Here is a 24,664-nt window from a genome sequence, read left to right on the forward strand (position 1 = left end):
GTACATACATAATGTAAAAAAATTAAATCGGTTTTTATAATTAATTCAATACCATTTTAAAATGATCTTTTCCACAAACCTACATAAGTATACCATTTTATTTCTTGTATAAAAATGAATTTTTAGAAAAAAAAAAAATTGAAAATGATATGAGCCGTGTTTAAAAAAAATTAGTTTTATATGAATCAATTTTTTTTTTTACATTTTTCAGAAAATATTATTTTTAAGAAAATATTTTTCAATACATAAAAACGAAATTTCAGAAAAATTCATCAAATATTTGTTTAAGAATCCAAAAATGTGTTTTTTTTTATAACTATTACCTTAGAGTTTCTGTATAAAAATTTTGGTCGAAATCGGCTAGTTTACGAGAAATTAATTGATAAATAATCATTTTTAGCAAAAAAACAAAACCGACTTCCATGGATCAAAACTGGGTTTTATGGTTTTTAAAATAGTTCCTATGGCTAAAAGTGAAATTGAAATGGGACTACACTGCAGCCATCAGCTTTCCAATACAAAAAGAATTATCAAAATTGGTTCACTCAGTCCAAAGTTATGCGGTAACAAACATAAAAAAAAAAAAAAAAAAAAAAAAAAAAATACAGACGAATTGAATACCTCCTCCTTTTTGGAAGTCGGTAAAAAGGACGAAGTATGACTGGTACTCGTATCGTTAATAATGATTTTTGAAAAAAAAAATTCATTAAAAGAAAGACCCTATATAAAAACTAAGATTTGAATTTTAACAGTCTTTTGAGTCCTTGTGAGAAAATAAAACTTTTCCAAAATTTGTATATGTTATTAACCGTCTTTTGTGAACTTTCACAAAGAAATATTTGCAGATAATTTTAGAGCTAAACAAAATTTAAAAAATATATAAATTTAGGTTTTGTATACCCAAAAAAAAGGAATAACAACGAATTTTTAGAAAAAAAAAAATCAAAAGAATAAAGTTTCATAAAATACCATGAATTGAAAATAGAATTTTCAATAATTTTAAATCCAAAATGTGTTACCTATTCGAAATTGTTACTAAAAGATTACTAAAATACTGTTCTGTAAAAATTTTCATTTAAATCGGTTAAATCGTAACATTACTAAATTTCCATAGATGAAACTCGAAATCATTTTTTATTTTTATTCCAGTTTTTTCCTAAAGAACTATTCTTTTTATTTTTCTGTACTAGTTTGTTTATACTAAATTATTACTGTTTTCGTGACCTTTTCTTAAAATAAATAAGTCATCATCTTCGTTAGCTCTAGGTTTGAATTTTTTAAATATTTTCGTCTCGTTCAGCGTGCGTTTGTCTACATGCTTTATCAAGACTAAAAAAAAAAAAATAATTAAAGAATAAAAGAATTATTTTATTTTTTAGTCTTGATAAAGCATGTAAACAAACACACGCTAAAAGTCGACGAAAATATTTAAAAATTCAAACATAGACCTAGAGCCAACGAAGAAGATAGCTTATTTTTTATGTTTATACAATATTTACTCAGTACCACACTCATTTCATTGACGGGCGTTGAAAACACAAAACAATAAGAATTAGCATTTTTTTAAAGCTTATATGCAATGCATAAAACCAAACGCATATACCCAAAAAAAGTTTTTTCTTTAAATATTTCAATTTTATTATAGACCAGTGCCGATGCCTTCGAAAACATTAAAAAGTACAAAAAAATCATAGTAGGATGAAACCCATTGGAAAAGGAGGTGAATATGATGAAAATTAAAGGAAAAATAAATTACGGGCGAGCCGAGTTCGGGAAGTGGGTGGGTTGAGTTTTTAATGGTAAAAAATGGTATATCTCGATTTCCGGTAAAACTACAAGTCCTATAGAAAAAAGTTGTATGACAAAGTTGTAGGTAATACAAAGATCTACAACTTTTGTATCAACAATTTTTTCACATAACCTCAAAATTTATGTGAAAAATTCAAAAAACCGAGTTTTTGGTTTTTTATTTTTATCTTTTTCAAAAACAAAAATTTTTCTTCGAAATTTGGTGAAAACTTACCTTATTATAACCTAAATACACTGTAATTTATTTGATTTAAAATATTTATTTTTTAACCTTTTTTTTTGACTTAATATCAAAAAAACACCCTAATTTTCAATCGAAAATTCACGTGTCAAAATATCAGCTTTTTTCAAAAAATCGGTAGGTATTTTGTTCGTTAAAATCTCTACTTTCCAATAGTGTAAACAAAAATTTACATTAGTATACCATAGTACATGTTCTCGGTAAAAGCAAAAAGCTTGAATTCGAAAACTTTTTATCAGTATTTAAAATTTTGGACTATTTATTAAAATTTACACTTAAATTACTCAAAAACCGTAACATTAATCAATATAACATCAAATCCTACGTTTTTTGAGTAATTAAAGTGTAAATTTGAATAAATAGGCCAAAATTGTAAACAATGATACAAAAAATTTTTCGAATTCCAGCTTTTTTAATTTTTTGCATTTTACTAAAACATGTTCTATAGTATACTAATGTAAATTTTTGTTTACACCATCAGAAAATAGACATTTTAACAAACAAAATGCCCATCGACTTTTTGAAAAAAGCTTATATTTTGACACGTGAATTTTCGATTGAAAATTAGGGTGTTTTTTTGGTATTAAGTCAAAATAAGGTGAACAAATTAATATTTTAAATCAAATAAATTACAGTGTATTTAAGATATAATAAGGTAAGTGTTCACCAAATTTCGTAGAAAAATTTTTGTTTTTGAAAAAGATAAAAATAAAAAACCAAAAACTCGGTTTTTTTAATTTTTCACATAAATTTTGAGGTTATGTGAAAAAATTGTTGATAAAAAAGTTGTAGATCTTTGTATTACCTACAACTTTGTCATACAACTTTTTTCTATAGGACTTGTAGTTTTGCCGGAAATCGAGATATACCATTTTTTACCATTAAAAACTCAACCCACCCACTTCCCGAACTCGGCTCGCCCGTAATTTATTTTTCCTTTAATTTTCATCATATTCACCTCCTTTTCCAATGGGTTTCATTCTACTATGATTTTTTTTTGTTTCAAAAATTATCGACCCTGGTCTATTATATGAATTTTTTAATAGAAATTCATATCAGACACAAAGCGATTATAGTCAAATTTACATGAAACTTTAAGCGGGTAGAACTTCCAGTTTCTCTATCAGAAGACAGTTTGTCTGTGTTATTTGTATTTATAGTCAATTTGCGATCAATGATGTTTGGATTTTGAAAGCGGGCACTGTCAAAAAATAACTTGGATTAGTCTTCGTTGGTTCGTCTTTATTTTTGTTCACTTGTTGTCTTGACAATATCTCTTTGCACGAGAATAGCAAAATGATAAGGAAATTACGAATTTCTATTGCGGCTGTTCTCATTTTTTTTGGTTTCACCAGTGCCCGTAAGTCAAACATAAAAAAAACTAAAGTTGATTGTTTTTTTTTATACAAATTAAAATGAAAATTAAAATGAAAAACCTAAATGGTCCATTTTTTTTTATTTCCTCATCACATTGAGATTTGTATGGTTTAATTTCTTAAATAAGCTGCAGTCAATCGAGATGTTCTACAGATTCATATCATTTATATATGTTTTATGAGGAAACATAACCATTTTTTTTTGTTCGCTCAGCCAGTGTAGGAAAACGGAATTTTTTTTCTGCTCGTAATGGAATAGCAATCAAAAGGTAACTTTATATTTGTAAAATATTTTGAGTCATCGACAACATTTTGATAAGATCCAACAATTCTCTCCAGGCAGTACACTTCAATTACAGTTAAAATTTGAAAAATGTTTGGGAGCGGGTCATAATTCTGCTTGTCAAAATTCTGTACGACAAAATTCTGTGGGGTCAAAATACTGTAATACCATAATTCTGTACGTCATTATACTGTAAATACAAAATTCTGTACGTCAAAATACTGTATGAACAAAATACTGACATGCAAAATTCTGTTTTGTAAAATTCTGTACGGCAAAATACTGTATATCAAAATTCTGTAAAATGCTGTAAAAAAATATAGTTTTGATAATGTAAAAAAGTGCGCGCGCGCGTGGATCAAAACCATATTTTTTTACAGCATTTTTACAGAATTTTGATTTACAGAATTTTGATGTACAGAATTTTGAAATACAGTATTTTGACCAACCAGAATTTTGCTATACAGAATTTTGACTTTCAGAATTTTGTTCCTACAGCATTTTGCACATACAGAATTTTGACATACAGTATTTTGGCATACAGTATTTTGAATACAGAATTTTGCAACATACAGAATTTCGACCCCAACCCAAAATGTTTTATAATTTTTCGATTTTTATTTAATTTTTTCTCTCTAACTAAAGACTAGAAAAAATTATAAAAACAAAAAAAAAAAAAAAAATCATGTGTGCAATTCACACGTGGTAGAAGTGAAACCTTAAAAAATCATTTTTCTTGCAAAAAAAAAAAATAGAAAAAATTTACCTATTTTTATTCTATCACCTTCAAATCCATGTTTTTTGTATGACAACCTATATAAATTTTATATCATCTGAAAGCTTATTGTCTAAGCTCAAAATAAATATATCGATCAGGTCTATGAGACATCTACAAAAACAGCTAGAATTTTTTGAACTCGATCAATTTCCATCAAGAAAAGCGAAAAACACGTATTTTTATCTTCTCACGCTATTAAATCCATTTTCTTCCCGAACAACCTATAACAACCTACACCATCTGAAAGGTTATTGTCTTAGCTCAAAATATATATATCGATCAAGTCTGTGAGACATCTACAAAAAGAGCTAGAATTTTTTAAACACGATGAAATTTCATCAAAAAAAAGCAAAAAAAACATTTATTTTTATGTTCTCATGCTATTAATTCAATTTTTTTGTTTGACAACCTATAAAAAATTTTATACCATGTGCAAGCTTATTGTTTCACCTTGTATAATGATGCATAAATCTTATTTCAAAGATGTCTACAAGAGAAGTTAGAATTTTTTAAAGTCAACAATGTCGAATTTCCAGACTGAGATTACGGTATTTCCTACAAACACTGGTAGCTGGTCATCGCCAACAGATCTCCACAGGTGTTTTGAGGTATTTTTAAATTTTTTTTAATTAAAGATTGTGTAACTTGTAGAGCACGTAACGTTATGTGTGATAGATATATCAAATAAAAGCTTATGTTATCAGCATGCGTATTAAAGTTAAATCAAGTTTGTATGTGCACTAGATCAAAAGATATAACGTGTGTTGGAAAAGAACATGTTTTTACCGTTATCTCCGAATTTTGAATATGAAATTAATTGAAATTTTGTACAATTATAATTTATTTAATTACCTATCTACAGTACAAACTTCATTCATCTATCTATACAAACAAAAAAGTTATAACAAGTTGAAGTCGTGTCGCGTTTTCGTTTCATCTTGTTTCAAATCACTACGATACTAAAGAAGTTTTCACTTCAAAAAGTACGTATACGCCGTATCGCTAACCAAAACCATCAACCTAAGACCTCTCCTTAAAAAGAGAATGTTTGGGGGGACAAAAGCAAATTATATATAATGGGAACCCGGCCGTCAACCTCTTCCTCTATAGATTAAAAATTGACATTTTGCTGTATTGTTTTTTTGAATTGAGATTTTTGTATTTTGATTTTGTATTTTGGTTACATAGGTTACAAACCTATTTGTGACTTATATGATAACCTACGATGAGTATTATATTGTAAAGAACTCAAGGGAAGGAAGAGTTCGTAAATAAAACTTTAAAATTATGATTACTTTATATTTTTATATGTTGCATCAAATTTATAGCCCGATCCACCCGTAGAAAATTTTGTTCACTATGGACGATGCATCACACCGAATATGGAGAATGCTTTTTGCATAAACTTGGAACAATGCACAGATCTTTATAATTTGCTGCGAAAAAAACCATTATTAGATGCTGATAGATTTTTTCTTCAACGTAGCCAATGTGGTTCGAATAATGGAACCATTTTGGTAAGAACCCGTTGAAGATTTACAAAAACAAAAAACAAATATAATATTACACCATGCAATTTATTTTTAGATCTGTTGTCCAGAACAACAAATTCGACCTCCAAATTCAAAAGCAGGACTGGTAACAAATCTTCCCGAACCCGATCAGTGTGGCAATGTTATTTCAAATCGAATTAATGGTGACAACGTAACAAAAATCGACGAATACCCATGGCTAGCATTGATTGAGTATAATACAGGTAAATATTTATTTTCTTTTTCTTTCCTTTTTAACTCTTGGTTTTGTTTAATTCTGAAAGGTGGAATTACAAACGAACATCTTTGTGGTGGAAGTCTAATCAATAAACGATATGTTTTGACAGCAGCGCATTGCATAAGCAACTTACCCGAAACATGGAAATTGCATGGAGTTCGCCTAGGTGAATGGAACATTACAACAGATCGTGACTGTGAAGTAGATACTTATGGCTTTGAGGACTGTGCTGATCCTCATGTTGATGTTACAATCGAGAAATTAATTCCTCACGAAAAATATGTGCATTCAAAAAGTCCACTCTATGATATTGGCTTGATACGTTTATCACATAACGTAAAATATTCCGATTTTATTCAACCAATTTGTTTGCCACTTAAAGACAACCTCAAACGATCAACCTTTGATGGACACAAAATGTTCATTTCCGGTTGGAGAAACACAGTTGGAGAACGGATATATGTTAAACGTAAAGCCGAAGTTCAAGTTGTACCATTGAATGAATGCCAACGTGTTTATAGCCAAAGCAATGTCGATTTAGGAACCTCACAAATGTGTGCTGGTGGACAACAAGGTATTGATACCTGCCGTGGTGATTCAGGTGGACCTCTTATTGGATTGGATTCCTATATTAAAAAGCGATTTTACTATTTTATCGCAGGAGTAGTATCAATTGGGCGTAATCCGTGTGGAGAACAAGGTTGGCCAGGGGTTTATACAAGAGTCAGTGAATATGTTGATTGGATTCAGCAAAATATTGAACCTTAAATTTTGTTTGAATTTACCAAACCAAAAAATATATTTTTGTCAAGACAACTGCCTTGTCTCTGAATAAGTATCACCGAAATCAAGCTGTTAGTTGAAATATGCCGTACTAAGCAAAAAGGGCGCATGAGCCAAAAATCCAAAATTGAATTAAGGGTATATTTGACATCCCGTAACAATGCCTCATTTATCTGTTAACTAAAAACAACGCTTTTCCAATTCCAAGTGGCTCAAAACAGTCAGTAAAAATAAGCACAACGATATTACTACGCTGTATTCCCATATAGAAAAATGCATTTTTTACTTATTCTTAGAATTAAAAAAAAAAAAAAATAATTAGTTACACATTTGGGAAGCTTGAATATTATATTATTATTGTGTAAAATAATATATATATTTCTTACTACAAGTTGCTTAAAATAACTTTTGAAATTGAGCACACACAAAATTCTCAACTACCTATTTCCTTTTTCAGTAAAATGCATTTATCTCAAAACTATGTACAAAAATGGATATGCGCCTTTTTTGCTTAGCACGGCAGTATTGTCATGTGTTATTTCAGCGTTAATTATCTTTTAGATTTATTTTTGGAGTAGATTAGATGTAAATACAAATGTATATAGGTAAGAAAATAAATAAATCGGTCGTTTTAAATCTAAAATTATTACAGAATTCATTTTAAAGATAAAATTGCTACATGTGTGAATTTTCAATACACTGTTGCGAAATCATCTCATTTGGGCTCTAGTGAAAACATTCTCCATCAGGACAACGAAATGCTTGCGAAATTTCAACGGAAATATATTCATGTGTACAGTATCACAAATTGTAAGACAAAAATAATATAAAGAAAAAAAAAAAATTTCAAAAAGGAAAAAAAACAAAAACTAAAAGTAAAATAAAATAAAATGCACGACTGGGGTCGCACGTACTTGCTCTTGTAATTCAAAGTATCGTTATCTTAAATAGCTATTGAAAATTTAATATTTTCTTTAGTGTCGAGAAAAAAAATCAAAAAAAAAATTGCAAGTTAAAAAAATTTAAATTATTTTTTTTTTTTCAAAAACTTTAAAAAAATTATTTTCAAAAACTTTTTTAAATTTTTTTTTTATTTTTGACACTTCAAAATTATGTCTCTAAATTTTGAATAAAATTAACTAATGCTTTGATGAAATATATGAACTTAAAAAATATGTCAATTTTTGAAAAACGGCAACGCCATATTTCCGTTCTCCGCATTTTTTGAGAAAAACTAAAAACGCAGTTTTGTTGGAATCAATAAGAGTATTCCGCACACCAAATTTGATCGAAATCGTTAGAGCCGTTTTCGAGAAATTTGCAATACCTCGAAAACGTTATATGGGAGGTATGCGTTAAAATGGAGATATTAAAAAAATAAAAAAAATTGGTCTAGGGAATTACGTAAAAATCATCTGTACCAAGTTTCAAGCAAATCCATCTATCCGTTTAGGCCCTAGCTCGATGTACAGATGGACGCACAGACGCACACACGCACAGACGCACAGACCGACGGACGGCATGACGAAAACCACTTTTTTGATCTTCTCCATCATCGTAATGTTGGTTTTGATTAAAACCTCGATTTTTTTTTCTACACGAAACCAATACTTGCCCTATAGAGCAAGTAAAAAAAAAATAAAAATTAAATAGAAAAATAAAGAGATAAAAAGGTACCCAAATTTAGCCTCGCCCCCGAGCTCTGCTTTGTTTTATCTTCTAATTTCATTAACATGCTTTCAAAAAATAACAACTGGAATACACAGAATTAACAGTTTTTTTTTAAGTTTTATACTCCCAAAACAGTTTTTATTTTAATACTATTTTTACTTGCTCTATAGGGCAAGTATTGGTTTCGTGTCAAAAAAAAAATTTGAGGTTTTAATCAAAACTAACATTACGATGATGGAGAAGTGCAAAAAAGTGGGTTTCGTCATGACGTCCGTCGGTCTGTGCGTCGGTGCGGCGGTGCGTCGGTGCGTCGGTGCGTCCGTGCGTCCATCTGTACAAGTAGCTACAGCCTAAACGGGTTGAAGGATTTTCTTGAAATTTGGTATGGATGGTTTTTTCGTAATTTCCAAGGTTGGTTTTTTTTTGTTTTTTAATATCTCGCTTAGAACGTATACCTCCCATACAAAATTTTTGAGTTATTGCAATTTTCTCGAAAACTTCTCTAACGATTTTGATTAAATTTAACACACGTAATGCTGTACATAGATCTAACATAACTGCGTTTTTTGTTTTTCTCAAAAAATACGGATAGTGGAAATATGGTCTTTTCATTTTTTTAAATCGCGGATGTCGGCTCTTCCCGTACATCATTATGGAGTTATTGCAATTTTCTCAAAAATGGCTCTAACGATTTTGATAAAATTTTGCATACGTAATATTCAAGGTAATTGCAGTAAAACTGCATTTTTAGTTTTTCTCAATAAAGTCAAGTCAAATAAAAAAAAATTTATTTAACTAACATTTGGCCTCCATGCCGTCTCTTCCCCTACATCAACCAAATTTCTTAAAATTTTATATAGAGGCAGCTCTTATAATCTACAAGTAAGCTAACTTAAATGTGCTTTGAACTGCAAGAGCAAGTACGTGCGGCCCCAGTCGTGCATTTTATTTTCTAAACAAAGACACAACACGCTTATTCTCTTTTCTATTTCATTGTTTCATGAGACCTTTAGCGGGTTCGACTGTATACGAAAAAGGAATATGTCTACAAGATTGAAAGAAATTCTATGTACAAATACTTTTTAAGAGCTTAGATTCGTTTAGTGTTGTGACATTTGTAACAGCATATAACAATCACAACTCAAATTTTATTATTTTTGATTATTTTCATTCCCTTCAAATTATCTCTTTTGTACATAATACTTATTATCGTGAGTTTGAGAAAAATGATGTTTGGATCTTGAAGGTGGTTCAATCTGGCACTGTAAAAAATCACTTGGATTAGTCTTCGGCGGTTCGTCTTTACTTGTGTTCACTCGTAGTCTTGACACTATCTCTTTTCACGAGAATATTAATATGATAAGGAATCACGAATCACGAATTTATATTGCAGCTGTTCTAATTGTTAGTTTCTTATCACTGACCAGTGCACGTAAGTCAAGTAAAGCAACCTAAGGTTAGTTTAAATTAAAAACCAAAATAATCTATTTTTTGTTATTAACATTTCCGTATTGTTATTTGCATGGTTTAATTTTTAAAATAAGCCACAATTAATCGAGATAATCAATATTGCTTCTTAGATTCATATCATTTTTTGTTATAAGAGAAACCATAACAATTTTTTTTTTTTCGATATGCCAGTAGTAAGAAAACACAACTTTTCCAACCTGTAAGAAAGAAATGATGCTTCGTCATTATTCCTGAGTCCTCAGTTTGAAAACCTCAATTTTGATGAAACGATTTGTATAAAAAAAAACTCATACATAAACAAGAGTGAGACGAGATTTTTTCTTGGTCATTTAAATCGTAGGCCATTTTATAATTGGGTTAAGATTTGTTTGGGTAATTGTGTATTTTGGACAGGAAATAGAAGAATGTGTGTAAAAAGGACATTATATGGCCAACCATCGAAAACTATATAGATATCAATTTTACTCTCGCAACACTCTCGTCTCGTCGTCTCGCAATTTTGTGAATCCGGCAAGACTTTGTTTTGGAAACATTTTTGTTTAATTTCATGGTTGTGTAAGCAAAAGGTGAATCGTTAATGCATAGAGATTTTATAAATTTGTTTTGTTATTTTGTTTGTAATGGAATATCAATCAAAACGTCTTATTGATGAAATGTGTTGAATATTTTGAGTCATCGATCACATTTTAAGGAATCCAAACGATTTATCTTTTATATGAAATTTTAGCACTTTTTGTATTTATCTTTATTTGTTTTTTTTTTTTTTTTACAAAAACAGAAAAAAGTACGTATACACCATGGTGATCAATTTGGTTTTTTTCAAAAACTCAACATTTACAATGCTTAAGAAGACTATTAATAGCCAAAACAAACAAACAAACAAAAATAAAAAAAAAACACGTTCAAATTAACGAACCCCAGAAGTTATAGAGTTCTTAAATACGACTTTTAAATTAAGATTACTTTATATTTTTATATGTTGCATCGAATTTATAGCCCGATCTACCCGTAGAAAATGTTGTTAACTATGGACGATGCATCACACCAAATTGGGAGCGTGGTCTGTGCATTAACTTGGAAAAATGCACTTATCTTTATAATTTGCTGGTTAAAAAACCATTACCAGATGCTGATAAAATTTTTCTTCGAGGTAGCCAATGTGGTTATGCAAATGGGAAGGTTTTTGTAAGGGCCTGTGTAAAACTAAAAATACAAATTTAATATAACGCAAGGCATTTTTATTATAGATCTGTTGTGCAGTACGAAAGATTCGACCTCCGCCACCAGCTTCAGTTAGTGTTGAAACAAGATTGGGAACAAATCTTCCTGAGCCCGGTGAGTGTGGTAGTGTTATTTCAAATCGAATATACGGTGGCAAAGTAACAAAATTTGACGAATACCCATGGATGGCAATGATTGAGTATTATATAGGTAAATATTTTTGTTTAATTTTTCATTGTTTTAACTTTTTTTTTTTTTTTTTGTAATCTTTGAAGACGGAATTTCAAACGAACATCATTGTGGTGGAAGTTTAATCAACAACCGATATGTTTTGACAGCAGCGCATTGCATAAGCTCCATTCCCGAAACATGGCAACTCTCGAGAGTTCGCCTAGGAGAATGGAACACTTCAACAGATATTGACTGTGAAGCAGACGCTCGCAGCTTTGAAGACTGTGCTGATCTTCATGTTGATGTACCAATCGAGAAATTAATTCCTCATGAAAAATATGTGAATTCATTAAAAAGTCCTCACGAAAAATATGGAAAAACGCTAATCAACGATATTGCGTTGATACGTTTATCACGTAAGGTAGATTTTTCCGATTTTATTCAACCAATTTATTTGCCACTTAAAGATATCCTCAAACAATCAACATTTAATGGAAACAAAATGGATATTTCCGGTTGGGGAGTAACCGAAAACGGAACACGAAGTATTGTTAAACTTAAAGCTGAAGTTCAAGTTGTACCGTTGAATGAATGCAAACGAGTTTATAGCCAACTCAATATATATATAGGAACCTCAAAAATCTGTGCTGGTAGCCAAAAAGGTATTGATTCTTGCACTGGTGATTCAGGTGGACCACTTATTGCATTGGATTCCTCTAATAAACAGCGATTTTACTATTTCATCGCTGGAGTAGTTTCATTTGGACGGTATCCGTGTGAATCGCAATGCTGGCCAGGAGTTTATACAAGGGTTAGTGATTATGTTGATTGGATTCAGCAAAATATTGAACCTTAAATTTTGTTTTTAATTTTGTTGCAAAAGACAAATCTTTAAGTTTCCACTAATTGTAGTTTACTCCATTACATTCTGTATATTTGCACCCTGTCGGAAAGCATCATTTTTTTTAACTTGAAAATAAATTTCCCAAAAACTATTCCTTGAAATAGCTTTATTTAAAAAACAATAACAACAAAAAGGTAAATCACCTCATTGTTAGTGTAACCATTTATTTTTCATAATCATTGATTTTTTTGATATCTTGGCTTAAGGTGTTGACTAACAATTTCTACCTACTTAAGGAAAAAAAAACTGTTTTCAAAAATGTATTTACAAAAAAATAAATTTTCAAAAACTGCTCAAATGATTTTGAATTGTTTTTTTTTTTTTTTTTTTTTTTAAATGCATCAAATTCAAATTCATTAAAGATGTTGTTATGTTGCTTTGAAAAACTAGTTTGATGTTATTTTTAATTATTTAAAAAAAAAAAATAAAACTAACTTACCAACGGAAATTTAAAAAACCAGTAACCACCCTAATGTACATATATTTTCTTTAAACAACAAAGCTTGTTCTCTTTCTTTAAGCTTGGCTTCGGATTGTGTTATGATGTTTTTAACAACGTAACAAAATTAATTCAGGTAAGTCAAAGCAACAAGACAAGATCAAGTTCAATACAAAATTAGCTTTTCATCATTCTCTTTAAATATATATCTCTTTACAACATCAAAATGCTACCGGTTTCTCTGTCAAAAGAGAATAAGTCTCTGTAAATATTAAAAAGTCAGTTTGCAATCAATGAAGTTTGGGTCTTGGAGGTGGTCTATCTGGCTGTCAGTTACTTAGCCACATTCAGAGAATCACTTGGATTAGTCTTGGTCGGTTCGTCTTTCGATTTTCGTTTCACTCGTAGTCTTGACATTATCTCTTTCAACGAGAAATATAAATTAAAGTTATATATGTAAAATATAATCAACGTTTAATACCAGAAGTCAGAATATTATTTTATTTTTTTGCAAACTTGATTGCGCTGCCTTGCAGGATGATAAGGAAATCACATATTTTTTGTATTGCGGCTGTTGTAATTGTCAGTTTCATATCACTGACCAGTGCACGTAAGTTAAATCTAAAAAAACCAAAGTTGTTTTTTTTTTTTATTTTATATTTAACATTAAATTAAAAATGAAAAACCAGATTTTATTAATTTTTTTTTTATAATTAACATTACCTCATCGCATTTTAATTTGCATTTTTTTTTGTTTAATCTTTAAAATAAGCATCATTTCATCGAGATAATCAAACGTTCTTTAGATTCATATCATTCTTTCTATAGCTTCCCTGAAATAATCAGATTTTATTTGCATTTTAATAGTGTATTATTATGTATTATTGACCTATTAGTCATTGGTAATTTGTCGGAACTTGTCTTGAAGTGGGGCTCCATTCTTCATTTTTTTTTTGTCTTTCTGAGAAAAATGTAAAATATTGAGGAATCAAGAGCACACTCGTGCTCCTCGATAATGTAAACAAACCAAGAATAAAGACATACAACATAGCCAATATAATGACAAATGACAACACTTTGCTTAAGTCCAATGCAAGGTTGTCAAGTATAGTATAGGTAACTATAGAGATAAGGGGATTTTTCTTAGGAATCGAAATGTGAAATTACCAGAAATACAACATTTAAAACATTGATTATAATTTTATTCGCGCTGTTTTTATTGTGTTTAACTCAATTGATGAGATATTTTTATAAATTGCAAACAAAACAAAAAGATCATAAGGCAGATTAAGAATCCGATATATGTATATATGTAGGTAGCATGTCTAGATAATATTATTCAATGTGAGAAAAAAAAAACCGGCTTTCTTAAGAACAGGTTGAAGTTTCAAGAAAGTGTAATAATTTTAAATTTTTCTTATATAATTGAATGACTTTCTCAGAAGCTTTGAATTAGTTTTTCTGATTTAAAACATTTAAAATAAATTTAGATTTAGATTAATCATCATTAATGTTGACATAGTATTTTATGTAAGTACTGACACCTCCTGTTAGTTTATGAGAAATCATAACAAACCCACATTCTAAGGCAATTTGCTTTCGATTTTTTTTTTTTTTTTTATTTCCAAGACAGTTTTTTTTTTTAAATAGGTACCATGCTTAAAATATTTACCTCTCAATGTTGCAGTTTTCAGCTACCTATACGAATTTGTCCAGTGTGTACCTTTTTAATAAAACTGCATTTTGGTTTTCATTGATTCAACTGTACGATTATGTGTGGCATTTTTGTTGGCTTACCCAGTGTTTAAAAATGTCAAATTGTGTATGAAATAAGAATTGAATTTACATTTTCGATTATTATTATTCCTGGATCCAAAATTAAAGACCTCAATCTTAAGGAACTTCCTATTATAGAGATCAAGTTGCTAATATTCTTAAAACTTTTTATGTAGGTACCTACAAATTTGCAAGTTTGTTTATGAAAAAAATAACATAAAATTCGTTCATCAGATTCACATCTTAAATGAATTTAAGCTCCATCAGAAGTATGTTATATGATTTCTTCAAGAAGGAAAAAAAATCAAATTCTTTGGAGCAATATCCTAAAAACAAATATTTTTTTTGAAAAAAAAAAAATAAAATATAATAATTAAATAAAGTTGGTATGCCATTTTATAGTAATTACACTGTGCTTGAAAATGGAACTTTTTTTTACCGACAGATGGTGCTCCTATCTACTAAAGATAATTCGATAATTTCCAAAGTTGGCTCAGTTAATAAAGATTTTGGCCTCTGTAATTTTCTGTTTTAAGTCCAAAATCATCAAAAAGCCCCTTATGTATTTGGCATTTATTGGTTTTTTATTGACGTTTATAGACCAAATATTGATTCTTTTAGTAGAATAACAGTTTGTAAAAGATATTTAATCAGTAAAATGACTATTTTGAAACTTTTAAACATACATGTTTGACAAAAACTCTTTTCTCTTTTTAAAAAAAACTTCATATTTTACTCAGTTTTTCTTCAAATTTTTTTATTTCACTTTTATATCTTATGGCCAATAAAATGACACTTTTTTTAATGTTATTTTTTACAAAAAATCTTTAAAATTTCATTTAATCTACATAAATAGCCATATCAATTTTTTTGCTCTAAAAGTGCTGAAAAAAATAGGCATTTTTTTTTTATTAAACGAAGTTCTGGAGTGCATAATGATATATTGTTAGGCAGTTATTGGGTGTAATTTTAAAAAATCATAAGAAAATAACAAATTAGCGTCTTTAAAGTGAATCTGAGTAGTCTTCTTTGTAAAAAAAAAGTATCTAGCTCAACGGCAAACAGCGCAGCTCAACGGCAAAAAGCGCAGCTCAAGCGGTTTTGAACATTTTCACTTAAAATTTATTACAAATATTTAAACATTACTTCTCATTGAAAAACATACGGGATTTTTGGAATATTCAAATTTGGGAAGCGTTTGAGTTCACAAGTAGGCTTTTTCCCTAAAATTGGAACCTTCAATTGCTTAAAAAGTTTGATCTATTTAATGAATCAAAAAATTCGTACCTACATTTTTCTGCGCGGGATATCTAGTGTTTTAAAGAGTTGTCATAAATTTAAAGTGAACATATTCAAAAATTATGCTGTGTGTCGTTTTGTACAATGCACGTACAGAGATTCTCTGTAGAGACATTTTTTTGTGATATTTGCGTATACCTACAGTTTTTGTAGTTACACTCAAATACCTGGCCTGACAGCATTAAGGGAATTTTTTTCAACACCTTGAATGGCCTAACCCCATTAAATAAAATAAAAAAAATAATGCACTCAAATTTATATAGATTATATGAAATTTTAATGATTTTTTTTTTTTTTTTTTTTTTGACGGGAGGAAATCTTCAAAAGACACTTGGCAGTATTCGACACCAAGTGGTGTGGGACTCTTAACCACTAAGGACGCCATCGTGTTCAGCATACTCGAATTATCTTTAGTAGATAGGAGCGCCATCTGTCGATTTTTTGAACTAGCACAGTGTTATTAATCACCACCTCAAACCTAAATTTAAAAAAAAAAAAAAACTTCAAAGCCCCGTTTTCGAAAATTTGATTTAAAATTTTATTTTTAATTTACCCAATATGTTATTCTATGTGGGCTTGTTTAATTCAAAATTCAACAAAGGTCATGAAATAAGGAATAATTTTTAATTTACCTATGTATATTACCTATCAAAAAATTTGATTTTTCCATTTTTTGTTTTTCAAAATTTTATTTTTTATTTATATCAAGGCAAATAAATCCTTTTGTACTAATCATTTCAGCGAAATTTAATGGTCGTTTGAAAAAAATTAAAAAAAAAAAGAACGACAATGCTAAAAAAGTGGGTCTCGCAATTATGTCTGTCTTTCTGTTTGTCTCTGTCTCGAGCTACAGGCCAAACCAGTGAAACGATTTGCTTCAAACTTAGTAGTTTCAGTTAGTTTCAGGAGATTCCGTAGAGGGGAAATTGAAATTTTTTTGTAGGATCAAAATTAACGGTACTTGGTAGTCATATGACCAAAAAAAAAAATAAAAAACACTTTATTGACTTTTTAAAAATATTAATTTTTTTTTTTTTTGAAAAATCAATTTATTCAAAACAGATTTACATATATTTATTCTTGAATATTTTATATAATTATATATATTATAATAATTTTGTATGAAATTTTGTTTGAAGGTAAAAAATTTTTTTAAATGGTTTAGAGTTTAAAAAAAAATTGCCATTCAGTTTCTTGTAAAACAAAGAATTTTTTTTTTTTGAATAATAGTTTTGTCTATACAAAAATTTGGTATGCATGCCATTAAAAATAAAATATTAATCAGCACATTAAAACAAAGTTTCGACGAAATTGATTCATCCGTTTGATTTGACTTAATTTCTCAAAACGGTACTTGGTAGTAGGCTTGTGTAGTTCGCGAACGAACTAGTTCAATGAACTAATTTCATCTTGGTGAACTAGTGAACTTAGTTCACCTACTTAGTTCAATTTAGTTCGCGAATAGCGAAAAAGATTTGTTTCAACAAACTAAACAGCAACCTAGAGCAGTCGTAATATGACATTACAAAACAGCTTGCGCTCACTTTACATTATCATTTTTTTAATATATTTTTTGGGTGAAAGGAAGTCCCACCTGTATAGGGAATTTTCAAATTTGGTCCTTGTCTCCTAGTCTTATACGACGACAGCTTTGCAGAAGCCAAAGTGCATATGAAATTGCATCCAATTTTTTGTTGAGCGAAATCAGTTCTTCTGTTCTACCTCAAGATTTAGATGTAGGTAAAACAAAAGGTCGCTTGCGCTAGTATCTATCAGCGTTTCTTCTTCAAGCACCACTTACTCTTATTTCTGAGCAAGAACAAAAAAAAAAGTAGCATCTTGGTCCTTGCATTACTATGTTTTCGATTTAATGGAAGCAAAAAGTACATACTTCTTCAAGACTTTCGCCAGGAACCAGAAAGCTCAACAAGTATATGAATGAAATTAAGAATTTTTATAGAAAATAAAATATCTACATATCTGTTATTTTAGGTTGTATATGTTTTATTATGTAGAATGCGTTAATTTTACATAAATTTGGATATACATAGTTTGTACAAACTAATTTTGTTTTTTTAATTCTAACAAAACCGAAGTGATTAAAATAAATTGAACTAAAATGAACTAGTTCAGAACTAGTTCAGTAGCGTAACTTGAACTTAAGTGATCGATCACTCAAATGAACTAAAGTGCCCAACTCTACTACGTAATGTGCAACGAAAAGTAAAATTTTCTTTTACGATTTCGTTGCGCTGGTTATATAAGTTTCAATTCGCCTCTAGACTAGGCTTTAGTTTTTAAAATTTGTCGTCAATTATTTAACTCCAGTTTATATTTGCCAGGTTGAAAAGCTCCATCAGGGAAAGTTTTTTTCGAATAAAGAACAGAAGAGTTAAGAACCCAGCTAAATTTAAAACATTTTAAGGACATGTTAGAAGTTTATTTAAAGATTAAACAATTTTAAAATCATTTAAAATAAATTTAAAATATTAAAAAATAGCTCTCACGATTTTGATTGAAAAAATATTTTTTTAGAAGTGATTAACAGTACTTATTAGCTGCGTTCCTTTGGAAATATTTATCTACTTTTTAGTACTTAAAGCTGCTTTGAACTACTTTTTCAGTATAGCAAAGTAGATCAAAGTAGTTTTAAGTACTAAAAAGTAGATAAATATTTCCAAAGGAACGCAGCTATTAAGTATAAAAACGTTTTATTTATTTTATATACGACTTAAATGATTTCAACGAAAATGCTCCCATAAAATTGTTTAAGAAATCAAAATGAAGCAATAATTATGAAAACGCATTTTAAAAAAATTCAACTTTTATTTATTTTTATGTTTTTGAAGAATCAAGATTTTCAAAACGATCCGAAAAATTTTGTATGTGTCCTGGGTTTTTCTTCTGGAAATATGGTCACCGTAACTATACCGCAAGTTAAAAAAGTTGACTGGAAAAATTGTTTTTTGGTATACACATACAGTTGAAACTCGATTATCCGGGATTCGATTAACCGGGACGATCTATTATCTTCTTTCTCGGCAATTAAGGAAATGTATTTATGTATTTAAACACTGCTATAAGTAATAAACTCTACTATCCGTAACATGATAACAGAACCAAAAAAAATCTTTCAATTCGATCCAGCACACGCAAAAATAAAATTATGGGATATGTGTTGTGTTTTTTACAAGTATCTAATGTTTGTTTTGGTTTTTTTGTTTTTAATATGTTTTTTTATAAAAACTTAAATATACATAAACTGTTCGAGAAAAAAAAAAGTTCTAATATTTGGAATTTTCGATTATCCGTAATGGGCTCGGTGCCGATCATCCCGGATAATAAAGTTTCAACTGTATTTTTTTGTATTTTAAACATTTTCAAACATTTTTCCAAAAAAATTGGTGTGACGCGGCATGCCGTTCTGAAGAAAAATCTTGCCCACATATGTACAAAACATATTTTAAGAAAATTGAAATCCACACTTGCACATGCAGTTTAAAAAAAGGCAATAAATAAATTTAAAATAAAGCACGTATACGCCACAGTGCATGTTCATAACTTGCAAATAAAGCGATTTTTAATTTTTTCCTAGGTCTCAAAATACCCAAATAGAAATTAAATAACATTTTAACTCAAAAATTTTCTTTATCATAAAACAAAGAGAAGAACAAAACTTTTTGTTTTGTAGGGTTCTTGGTAAACATAAACTAAAACAATCAGATTGATTTTGACATTCATCAATGTGATTAACAAGAACACGAAAGATCATTCAGCCGCACACAGGAGTATTCGACTTCAAAACCCGGTCAAAAATATTTTTAATGTTTTTCTTATTGGAATTGGCCTAAAACATTATTTTAAAACTTATAATGCATTAAAAAGTTACACTGAAAAAAATTTTCGGGTTAGTTAAAAAAAAATTAAGTAAGTTTCTTTTTTTCAATTTTATTTAATTTATTACTAGGTATAACTAATTTTTAAATGAAATTTTTAAATATTGTTCATATTTCAGGTTAAAGAAAACAAAAATTTGAAAATAAGTAGTTTTTTAAGCAAAGAAAGTCAATTTGACTAAAAATACCTCAAGACTAAAAAAACCCATTAAAATAAAAGGTGGACACATGTGGACATTTTTTTTATGTGCATGAGATGACAAAGATGTACAGTTAAATATATAAGAAAATTTTTTGCCCGATCATACCCGAGACTATAACAAAAACACTTTTTTTCTACCGGAAATTTCATAAATTTTCACGTTTTTCTATGCACTCTTGTCATTTCAATTTTTAATATATTTTCAATAAAATATAGGGTAAAAGCGGGTGAGATGGCATACCTTTTTTGTTTTTGTCATACTTTTCAAAGTAAACCACATTTCATATTTCTAACAATGCATATTCAATATCCAACGTATTGTTTGTTTTACAGAATTTTATATTTTAAATTTATATTTTTAAATTAATAATATACACTTAGGAACAAAAAAATGGAATCAAATTTTGCGGTCTGTAAAAACGATAATTGGTCGCGAAGTAATCGACATACATGAATGATAATGGTACCACTGAAAAGCTTGAAACAAAAGCTTTAAGTCAATGCTAAGAACTCAAAAATCCGTTCGTTGGTTCCATCCATCCAACATAAATGAAGTATGTAAGGAAAAAAAAAAACTGAAATTAAAAGACAAATTATCTGGAAAATTTAACATTAAAAAAAAATTAAGTGCAATTCATTGACAGACAACGCTAATACTATCGTTTGAAAAAAATAACTGAAATTGAAACAGAGAGTATCTGGAAAATTTAACATTAAAACAAAAATGAAGTGCAAATTATTGACAGATAGCGGTAACCCTATCGTACGCATTTTTATGTTTTTACCAACAATTCAAAGTAAAAAATACAAGCTTTAAAATGAGACCATGAGACTTTGAATAAAAATATTTTATCCATGGCAATTTTTGTTTTTAATATAATATAATTTATTTGATTCCGTTTTTTTGCTCCTAAGTGTAGAAAAAAAGTTAAAAAAAAAAAAAAACTCCCCCTATAGGGTGGGTGAGATGGCGCATGAGTTTGTTTTAGGTTTCTATTGCCAAATTCATTGCACAAATGGTTGAACGATGTGAAGGAGTCAAGCACCAATGCATGCCGTATAACAGAATGCAACTAGTCGTCTTTTTTATAAAATTTGAACTTGGCTGAATTACTTAAAAAAATATTTTCAGGGTGATTTGGCACATGCTAACACTATACTCAATTAAAAAATTCTAGTATAGAATGCGCCATTTCACCCGCTAAAAACTGCGCCATCTCACCTTTTTGCGCATAATTCATATTCGTAAGCACCCATAAAAAGCAGATAGAACTAGAGCTCAGATTTCACACGCAATGCATAACTTATACTCTCTTGTATGTATTGGTGTATCAAGGGCATCTTAGATCCCAACGACTCACAAAATATCGGAACAAAAACAAAAGGGCGAACAAAAAATTCGCAAAAAATCATCACATGATTTGCTTTGAAATTTTTTTTTATTTTTTGTATCACAGATAAAGAAACGAATACTGGCTACTTCGATTTAAAATATTTAAAGAAATCTAAAAATATTTTTCATACATTTTTAGAGCAATAAATGTAAAAGATATTTAAAGTGCGCCATCTCCCCCGCCGCGCCATCTCACCCGCTTTTACCCTATGGAAATTTCTGTATTTACATAAAGTACATACCTTGACCTTGGACATGCATCAAAAATTTTTCACAATATTATCACAAATCACAATAAAAAATAGACTGCAGTGTTAATGATTAAAAAACAAAATAAGCTTTTGTGGCCTGAGCTTATAAAATCGACTACATTTAGAATAAGATCTTGGGGATTAGGGGGTCAACAGTTATGATTTGAAACCGGTTTTAGTTAGCATGGGTATTGAGGAATGCGAAAAGCAAAAAATAACGGGTCGAATGCGATTTTTTTTGTTTTCACTTATGACCGGATTTTGGGGTGGAATACTCCTCTGTGAGCCGTTGAATTAATATTGCCTAATATCGTTAAGGGCCCCCTGAATTAGGTACAAAATTAAAAACAAAATTGTCAATAAACCATCAAGAATTTTTTTCTTTTGATAATTTTGTAACTTATTTGTGACTCATATTATTACATATTATTACCTACGATGAGTTTAATATTGTAAATAACCCAAGGGAAGGTACTAGTATAATGTATTGTAAAAGAGTTCTTAAATAAAACTTATAAATATTTTTTGTTTTATATTTTTCTATGCTGCATTAAAATTTATCAAAAAAAAAAGAATTTTATCATCCGCCCGATCTACCCGTAGAAAATGTTGTTAACTATGGACGATGCATAACGCCAAATTCAGAGCGTGCTCTGTGCATACACTTGGAACAATGCACATATCTTTATAATTTGCTGACTAAAAAACCATTATTAGAAGCTGATAGAAATTTCCTTCAACGTAGCCAATGTGGCTCAAATAATGGAAAAGTTTTAGTAAGAACGCGTAGAAGTCTAAAATTACAAATTTAAAATAACAAAATATTCTCTTTAGATCTGTTGTCCAGAACGACAAATTGGGCCTCAACCATCACCAGCTCCAGATAGTACCGAAACAAGATTGCGATCAAATCTTCCCGAACCCGGTCAGTGTGGTAACGTTATTTCAAACCGAATTTACGGTGGCAACGTAACAAAAATTGACGAATACCCATGGATGGCATTGATTGAGTATAATAAAGGTAGCAATTTTTGTTTTTTTTTTTTTTTTTTTTTTTCTTTAAGCCTTGACTTTTCTATTTTATACTTAAAGGTGGAAATTCAAACGGGCATCATTGTGGTGGAAGTTTGATCAACAACCGATATGTTTTGACAGCTGCGCATTGCATAAGCGCCATACCTGAAACATGGAAACCTTCCCGAGTTCGTCTAGGTGAATGGGACACTGCAACAGATCGTGACTGTGAAGTAGACACTCGTGGTTTTGAAGACTGTGCTGATCCTCATGTTGATGTCACAATCGAGAAAGTTATTCCTCACGAACAATATGTAGCTTCATCAAAAAGTCAACCCTACGATATTGCCTTGATACGTTTATCACGTAACGTAGACTATACCGATTTCATTCGACCAATTTGTTTGCCACTTAAAGATATCCTCAAACGATCAACATTTGATGGAAGCAAAATGGATGTTTCCGGTTGGGGAAAAACAGAACACGGAACATCGAGTAATGTTAAACTTAAGGCTGAAGTTCCAGTTGTACCGCTGAATGAATGCCAACGTGTTTATAGCCAACGCAGTGTCGATTTAGGAAGCACACAAATGTGTGCTGGTGGCCAACAAGGTATTGATTCTTGTCGTGGTGATTCAGGTGGGCCACTTATTGGATTGGATTCGTCCAATAAACAGCGAGTTTACTATTTCATTGCTGGAGTAGTATCATTTGGGCCGACTCCGTGTGGATTGCAAGGATGGCCAGGAGTTTATACAAGAGTCAGTGATTATACTGATTGGATTCAGCAAAATATTGAACCATAAATTTTGTTTGAATTTACAAAAAGACGAAGTATATTTTTGTAAAAAATAAAGTAATCTAATAGAATATTTGGAAGGCTTTAAATTTTGTTCGTTATAAATGTTTCGCAGGTGGCAATGGTGCAGTGGATGTAGGTTCCCTACTAACAATTTTACTTCTATAATGCTTTACAGAAGCAACAATTGCAACAACTGTAAAGCTTTATAGAAACAAAATTGTTTATCGGGTAGTGCTCACCGCTCGTATAAATCCAACATAAAGCCTTTGATATATTGGCCACTTTTTGCGAAATTGCAAAAGTATAATGATTTTTTTTTTTTTTTGTTAGCGCAGTTTTTTAGGGAAATTTGTATCACAATGTTTTTTCAAGGCAAACCTAAGCTTTCAGTATCATTTTTGTAAGATTTTTAGTTGAAAAACCATCACAAAATTAGTTTGAAAATATATTAAAATTTTAAGTCTATTTCTAACTGTTCATTACCCCCAAATATAAATTTTAGCGAGGATTCTTAGCCAACGGTACTTTTATAAAATACAGTAACTTCGGTTCTTCTTCCTTTAACTTGGTGCTGATATGATGTCGATATTGAGGGGATCCTCAATCCTCTCCCACGTATCTGCTTAATACTATAGTGATTCCCCTGTGGGGTTCGCCGGGTTGAACTCAGAAATCGGCGGTAAGCTTACGAAAAAATGTGTAGGTACTTGTGAAACAGTATCGTTTTTATTGCATGTTCTTTTACTTCTTTAAGTCGTTTTCATTTACACTAGCTTAAAAACAATTTTCTTTACTTTTACTGTAGTGTTTTGTAAAACATCAACAGAGAAAAGAATACTTAAAAAATATAAACAAAATATGATTTAAGTCGTTTTGAACTATCAAATAGTTGACTATCATTCTAAATTTTTTTTAAGAGTGGACTCCCATTTTGAAGTTGGTTTAGAGAAAGTTTTAAATGTTTTAAAATCAGCGCCAGTAAGTTTAGGGGAGACTGGGTACGGTTGAAACACAGGACGGTTGAAACAACGCCAAAATCTCGAGAACAGTTAGTGATACAAGGATGGTTCCAAGGGGGTGAAAGAATCTGTAACAGGTTGCAATGCGACCCACAG

The 24,664-nt window shown here is 29.8% G+C and overlaps 2 protein-coding genes across 3 annotated transcripts; both read left to right on the forward strand.

Annotated features, from left to right (window-relative positions):
• The first annotated feature begins 3,204 nt into the window (after positions 1-3,204).
• Positions 3,205-13,132, forward strand: LOC129914911 (uncharacterized). The gene is made up of 9 exons (XM_055994361.1): positions 3,205-3,410; positions 5,832-6,004; positions 6,075-6,243; positions 6,304-7,023; positions 9,958-10,143; positions 11,194-11,366; positions 11,429-11,612; positions 11,678-12,384; positions 12,999-13,132. The coding sequence occupies exons 1-9, from the start codon at positions 3,347-3,349 to the stop codon at positions 13,095-13,097; spliced, it is 2,475 nt and encodes an 824-aa protein (XP_055850336.1). The 5' UTR covers positions 3,205-3,346; the 3' UTR covers positions 13,098-13,132.
• Positions 13,133-13,275: 143 nt separating this feature from the next.
• LOC129913118 (serine protease easter-like) lies at positions 13,276-23,619 on the forward strand. Of its 2 annotated transcripts, none has more exons than XM_055991624.1 (4): positions 13,276-13,526; positions 22,307-22,509; positions 22,568-22,754; positions 22,826-23,619. In XM_055991624.1, the coding sequence occupies exons 1-4, from the start codon at positions 13,454-13,456 to the stop codon at positions 23,551-23,553; spliced, it is 1,191 nt and encodes a 396-aa protein (XP_055847599.1). In that variant the 5' UTR covers positions 13,276-13,453; the 3' UTR covers positions 23,554-23,619. The 2 variants fall into 2 exon arrangements, with proteins under 2 accessions (XP_055847599.1, XP_055847600.1); XM_055991625.1 differs by having other exon boundaries at positions 13,277-13,526; positions 22,337-22,509.
• Positions 23,620-24,664: the final 1,045 nt, after the last annotated feature.

Source organism: Episyrphus balteatus, chromosome 3 (assembly GCF_945859705.1).
Source record: "Episyrphus balteatus chromosome 3, idEpiBalt1.1, whole genome shotgun sequence".
NCBI lineage: Eukaryota > Metazoa > Arthropoda > Insecta > Diptera > Syrphidae > Episyrphus > Episyrphus balteatus.